Below are 6737 nucleotides of genomic sequence, written 5' to 3' on the forward strand. Positions count from 1 at the left end.
AAATATTTGATTTGCGAAGAAAATATTTTGCAAAACCCTTTGTCTCGCGTCTGCTCGCAAGTGAACAGCAGTGGGAACGATAATTCGAGCTTTCCTCAACGATAAATCGCGCATTCCACTAGAAACGTGGAAATTTAATTAATGTTTATTACCCGTTTTAATATAACCCAGTCTCTAATTGTAAATGTCAGAGCATTGTACCGTGGCTGTCTTAAGATTCAACCCGTTGCTTAGAACACATTTCGAAAGCGTCTAGGGAGAATTGCACGCCATCGCCTGGCTTCCATTATTTCCCATCGTTCAACAATCTGTTAATTACTGCCCTCTGTAGGTACACTTCAGAGATGGGATCGAAGGCTCGTAGCTGTCCATTCATCCAAAGCTTGTTATTAATACACTTGCGACCACTACAGGTCACTTAGTATTTCCTTTGTTGCCGATAACAGGACGATTACTCGAGACTTAGCGATTAATTCTCGTCCAATATCGAAACATTCTATCATCTACATATATAAAATTAAATGATATTTAGAATTAAATTGAATTTGACAACGCAGAAAAAGTATTTACAATAAGTTTTCAAGATTTCGTTTAATATGTGGTTTAAATTTTATTATTATTAACATATAAGGTTGATTTTTATTTAAACAAATGAAATTTAATATGGGGAAATCAAATTTTTATTGTTTATCCGGAATAATTTTTTTTTCAATCTGCCCTGGATTCCATTTTAAACTTTATTAATATTTATACGCGTAATATTAATTGTTACTTATTAATGAAATTCGATATAGGAAAATTAATTATTCTATTAATTATATTTCGATTTTATACGAATATTTGCATTTAATTTTGGATCTACTCACCCAAATTGATCCCTCATCTATTGATAAATAATCTTTAAATAACAAAGATGAATAAAAATAAATGTACAATTTTCATTCCTTTGAACTTGCGACTAGCTATTGTAATAACCTGTACATCTTTCTTTATACGAACTCAAATCTACTTTTCACTCTTGTACAATATGCTTGCCTCGAAAACAAAAGTTGCACTTTCAGGAATCAATTCCACACACGTATGTATACATCTTCCTATCCATACAAATCTGAAACTGCAACACTTTACATCAACATACAATCTTTTTTTTACAATCTTTTCCCTTTAAAATTTCCAGAATAGAAAAATGACCTCACAAGTGAAGCAAAAAAAAAAGTTCAATCACAAAAAAAAAAAATCTTCAGGATATATCGTACACGAGAATCGTTAAATTTCGTTAAACGAACAAGTCCTCGACATCATTTTCACGCGGAACCCATCCTCCCCCACTTTCATTCGCATCCGTTGCTTCGTTAAATACCAATTTCACCCCATCATTTACATATTTCCTGGCCGGTACGCGTCTCATTTCATAAATTCAATGGAAAGCGAGAGCGTTGAATTCCATCGTCTCCAATTTCGCCCTCCCCTTTTCCCCTCCGCCCCGGCGGATCTCTCCTCTAACGGCGGTAATTAATTTTTTTCCCGGGGACAAAGTGGATCCGTCTTCGCGGTCTCATTACGCGGACAGAGAGTGGCGCCCTCTTTTCGCCAAAGAGGGGCCTAGACCAACTGTGGATGACAATAAATATAAAACTTTAATAATTCTCGGTATTACAGCAACTGGAATTTACGCACGCGCCATTTCCCCTTTCCAAAAGTGGCCGAGTCTCCTCTCGGATTTTCGACGATCCATTTCTTTTTCTCTCGTCTCTCTTGTTTTTTTCTTTTCTCCTTTTCTCTTTTTCGAGCGACTCTCGAACGAATGGGTGGTCCATGGCGAACAGAGAAGTATTCTGTCGTTGAGAAAGATGGATAGGTACGCATTCCTGAGAGGATGCAATGTCTTGGATAATGTCGCCTCCAATTTGGCGTCACTTAGTTATTTCGTTTGGCAAAGAGTAGAGTAAACGCTCGAGCTTAACTCGGACCGTGCTGACGTAGTTCATTTTCATCGGAATGAAAATCGTTTGAAAGATTTATTTGTTACAATTCCGTTCTATGTTATTTGCAATAATCTGAAGTATTTTTTTTTAGATTTATTTTAAAATCTTTAAAATAATATTCGTAATAACATTCGAAGATTAGAAGGATTATTTTCCTTTCTTCACTTTCACGCGTGTCCATCGCGTGTTTACTTTTAATTCCAATAAACTCGATATACGTCTTATCACAATTAAAACGTCCTATGAGAAATATATTCGTTACGCGGCTCCCGGCTATTTATCGAGGATACCTCTTTTCCTCCCCGTCTTCGATCATCGATGGCGCAATCCCATTTGTCCTTTTGCCCGGTCCAAAGAAAATATTTGACCAGCCTCCCCCTCCCCCTTTCTCCATCCCGTCACATCTTCCATCACGCGTCTAACGCTGCTAAGACGGTTCTCCATGATTGCTCAAAAGCCTTCCTCGTCGTCGAACGCACCTTCCTCGCGAGAAGGAAGGGGAGGAGAGCAAATAGCCTCGCGCTATTCGCTTTATTAGACTCGAAATGAATCCGCGACTCGAGAAGAAAAAAAAAGAAAAGAAAAAAAAAGGAAAAGAAATCTCTGAAACGTGATCATCGTGTTGATCCTGTTTGGCGAATTGCTGGTTTCGAATTAAAACCGATAGGTAACGAGGTCGATGTTTCGATCGAAAGTCGCCAAGGTCTCGAATTGTTTTAACCATTCTTTTAATTTTCTTTTTCGTTTTCTTCCTCTTTTTTTTCCTCCTCCTCCTCCTCCTCCTCTTCTTTTTATTCGATCTGAAAGAAGAGCTCTCGGCGAGACAGTGTGTAGTAACAGCGTGAAATCGAGTACTCGGAGTAAAAAAAAAAAAAAAGAAAGAAAGAAAGGGGAGGAGAAATAAATGCGGTTTGTTTGTAAGGATTTTAAACGAGACTTGGCTAATGTAAACTTTCGAACGGAAAGTAATTCGAAAGTTTTAAACGATGGATTCAACCGTCTGATTGAATTCCACGCTGTTCCGCGCTGTTTGCACGATCCTTTATTTATGCTGCGTGTGTTTATGCCGCGATTTCGCTTGGAATTATATTTTGGAAAATTGGAAAGAAAAGGCGCGTGGACGGATGGATAATTTTCTGTTGGGCAAAGTATCGAATAAAATAATTATATTTAAGTATTCGAGCACTCGCGTTGAGAGTTAATATCGTTACGATAACAATTCTGTGTAAAGAGCGGAGAAGATATTGAGTAAAAATAAGGGAGAGAAGTTTATCTTACCTTCAAGTCGCCGTGTTGATCGTAAAACGTCGAAGGCGCGAGGGCAGCCTTCAGCCTTCGATTCCTGTAGAAAATGAACGTGATTGCCGCCAGAAGCATCACGATCACAGTGGTTAATATACCGATAACCAGGCCGACGAACTGCCTCGATTCTGGCTCCTTGCTTTTGTCTGGAACTGCAACGTCCATATACATTACTTCTCAATTCTATGATCAAAAACTTCAATATTAATTGCGAAATCGATCTATGAATTATACCGTATTAAAAATAAAGATCGATACCTCTGATCGACAATGATCTTACTCAAATTATATTCAGTATACTTATTTATTTCGAATACATTATTGAAGATAAGCATACTTCTGTTCGACAAACAATTCAATGCGCGAAATTGACGAAACGAAACTTTTCTTGAGATAAAATAAGATAAAATAAAACATCGCTTCAATTAACATTGGAGACATTTGTATCGAGACAAATCACCATTTCCCGCGTAACTATTTCATATCATCATTCCCTTTCACGCTTTTAATGTCATGTAATCACGATAAGATCTTATTCTCCATCCAGTAACCAATCGATGCGAGTTAACGAAGAAGAGCAAAACGTTCTTTGCGCGCGTCCGATTTTCGATGCGTTTACGAACAGCGTGGAAACGTTTACGCCGTTGCACGCGTGTACCGCATAATGCGGGAAAGTACACGACCTATCACGCTGGATATTATCGCGAAGGCAGCCTCGCATAACGCGCGATGCCTCGATAATGATGATTGCGTTCACCGTGCTCCCCCGTAATTGGATCACGATCAATCGCCGCTTTATCGATCGATTTGCTTTTATTGCGGGATCGAATGTCCACCGTCTGTCGTTTTCGATGTCATTCAACGATGTGTCCCGATGATGATGGGATAACGATTGCTGGATTACGGAAATTAGAAAAATAAGAGAAAAACGAGAGAGTTAATTATTGTAGATATGTACGTTGAGTGATCGAAATAATTGTTTTCCTTTTTTTAAGAAAATTAGAAGAAGGGAAGAAATTGAGTGGTAATTATCTCGTAATTTTGATGAAAAAAATTTTTTTTGAATTAAACATTTTTTTTGTAATCAGTACTATCGAAGATATTTAATTAATCATTGTTGCAAATAATCATCGTTAAAGTTTACTTAAAAATCACACAATTTTATTTTATTATTGAACCTTATCAGCGATATCAAATATATTGTAATAAGAAGACGCAATTACTTTTGTTAAACACGTGTTCAGCCAAATTAATGCGTTTATTTATTGTTTCCACTACCTTGTCAACAATCATTCCTGTAAAAAGCTTTTCCTATTTTTTTCTTTTTTTTTATTATCGAGTTACGAAAATTATATTGTGACGTGAATATATATGTGTGTATTAATAGAATGTCAAGTGTATATTTATTGAATCTCGTAGGATCTCTGTTTAAACCTCAACTGTGATCCCAAGACACGACTCGTGACATAATCAGATATCGGATCGGCTTAGCGATAATCGCACGCAATCAGCTAAAGGTCTTAACATTTATTAGGCATGTGTTACCTCGATTGGGATAACCTCCAGAACCTATATAAATTATTTCACGAAATGACATAATCTTGACGTAATCTTAACCTAAGGAAGAAAGCAAGCAAACCGATTCGAACAAATAATATATAAATAATATTTTTATTATTTTCATTGTTTCTATCCATTCGAAAGAAATTTTTCGAGCTGCTTCGACTTTTATTTCGTTGTTTCTCGCGTCGAAACGAAGAGAAGCGCAAACGTTATACGTCTTGTAACGCTTCTTCCGCTTTTGCAAAACGGAAGTATTGGTTTCATCATTTTGAAAAAAAAAAAAAAGAGGAAAACTGAATCTGGAGCACGCATATTATAGATTCAAGGCTTTTAATTTTCCTTCTGGCGATGTGGCAAAGTGTTCCAGGTTGTTGTAACGGGGCAAAGGAGTTTCAGAGTTTATAATTACTTTGCGATTATTATTTCTGTTTCACCCCCCTCGTTCGAGAGATCGATCCTTCTTTCGTCTTGAGCAAGTTTAACAGGTGAATGAAAGTTTAACAGTTTAATTAGGATTAATTCTTCGACAACAACAAAAGCATGAGTACTTTGTGTCCATCATCCTATTATAATTTTTAAAATTCTCATTGAAACGATTGCGTGAATGAAATGGGTGAAGAAATTGTATCGCTAGAAATTCTTTTAGACCGGCCCCAAGGGGTTAAACTTTACAGAAGAAAAGGTTTAGAGAGATTAAACTTTGGATGCAAACTCTACTTACGATCAAAATAAATAGAGCGATATATCGTCTTTAATTTTCATTAAACAAACCAAATAGAGCCAATTTTTCTTATTTACAGAAAACATTACCTACTTTTCCTCCCCCCATAGAAATGATATTATTCAAAACTCGAGTTCAAAATATTTAACTTTATATTTTTATAAAAATACAAAACATTCTGCAAATCTTCTAATAATTCAAAACAAAAAAATTTGCAATTACAAGGATTAATAAAAACAAGAATCAAAAGCAAATATATAATATATATATATATATATATCTAATTCTCACGAGCAAGAGGCAGAACCTCTGCTCCATAAATATCTTGTTATACGTAGGTTCTGAAAGCAATCAACGGGGCCGGTAATCGAATCGCGGACGAAGAAAATATATAATTCGATTCGTTCATTGGAGAGTGGATCGAGAGAAAAGAAGCCATAACGATCAATTAAAGTTAATGCAGGGGCACGGATAGCAAAGGGACGAGTTTCCAGAGCACAAAAGGGTTTCGGTTTACCGGATGGAAGAATGTCGGTCACTACCTTCGAGTTATTTCCTTTAACACTTCGTCTCAAAGTGGTCCCCCGACGATGGTAGCGGGAGGAAAGAAATTAATTAGATTTCGCCTGTTGGCGAAATGGCGAGGATGGCGAAACAAAAGGAGAAGCGTGGCTACGTTATCGGTTTACAGAGGCCACGATGGGTATCCCTGTTCTTTTTCCGCTTCGTTTCTTTCGAGCGAGCATTTTTGAGAACACCTCGGTTACAGCGCATTAAAAGGAAACCGTGCAAACACTTTAGAAACGCGCCTTTATTCGCGCGCAATTCGAAAGCCTTTTATCGTCGTCGCGCTCCCTTTTTGGGGAAACGAAATTTTTCAATTTGAAATTTCCCCGTGAATCGATGTATGTGCTGTGTATCGTTAAAATGATGACTCTGAAAGGGGGGAGGGGGGCGAGTATTGAATTGGAAAGAATTGGAAATGCGATTTATTTTGAAGAATGTTTATCTATATGTGTATAATGTTGTTTTGTAGAAGTGAAAAACTTGTGCAAAAGTTTCATTTTGTGCGAAGAATGGAAATTGAAAGAAGGTGAATCGTGAAAGAAGTTAAGGATTTATTTTAATCTCGATAATTTTTTGACGAAATAATTTTTTTTTTTTTT

At 36.8% G+C, this 6737-nt stretch overlaps 1 protein-coding gene across 4 annotated transcripts in view; it reads right to left on the reverse strand.

Annotated features, from left to right (window-relative positions):
- Positions 1-6737, reverse strand: part of LOC102673299 (discoidin domain-containing receptor 2) — a 234385-nt gene that overhangs the window by 39894 nt on the left and 187754 nt on the right. For all 4 annotated transcript variants that reach the window (XM_031511947.1, XM_031511946.1, XM_006618672.2 and 1 more), the window contains one exon: positions 3264-3439. In XM_031511947.1, the coding sequence (XP_031367807.1) occupies positions 3264-3439 (176 nt within the window). The remainder of the gene's footprint in view (positions 1-3263; positions 3440-6737) is intronic.

Source organism: Apis dorsata, unplaced genomic scaffold, assembly GCF_000469605.1.
Source record: "Apis dorsata unplaced genomic scaffold, Apis dorsata 1.3 scaffold_365, whole genome shotgun sequence".
NCBI classification, from domain to species: domain Eukaryota; kingdom Metazoa; phylum Arthropoda; class Insecta; order Hymenoptera; family Apidae; genus Apis; species Apis dorsata.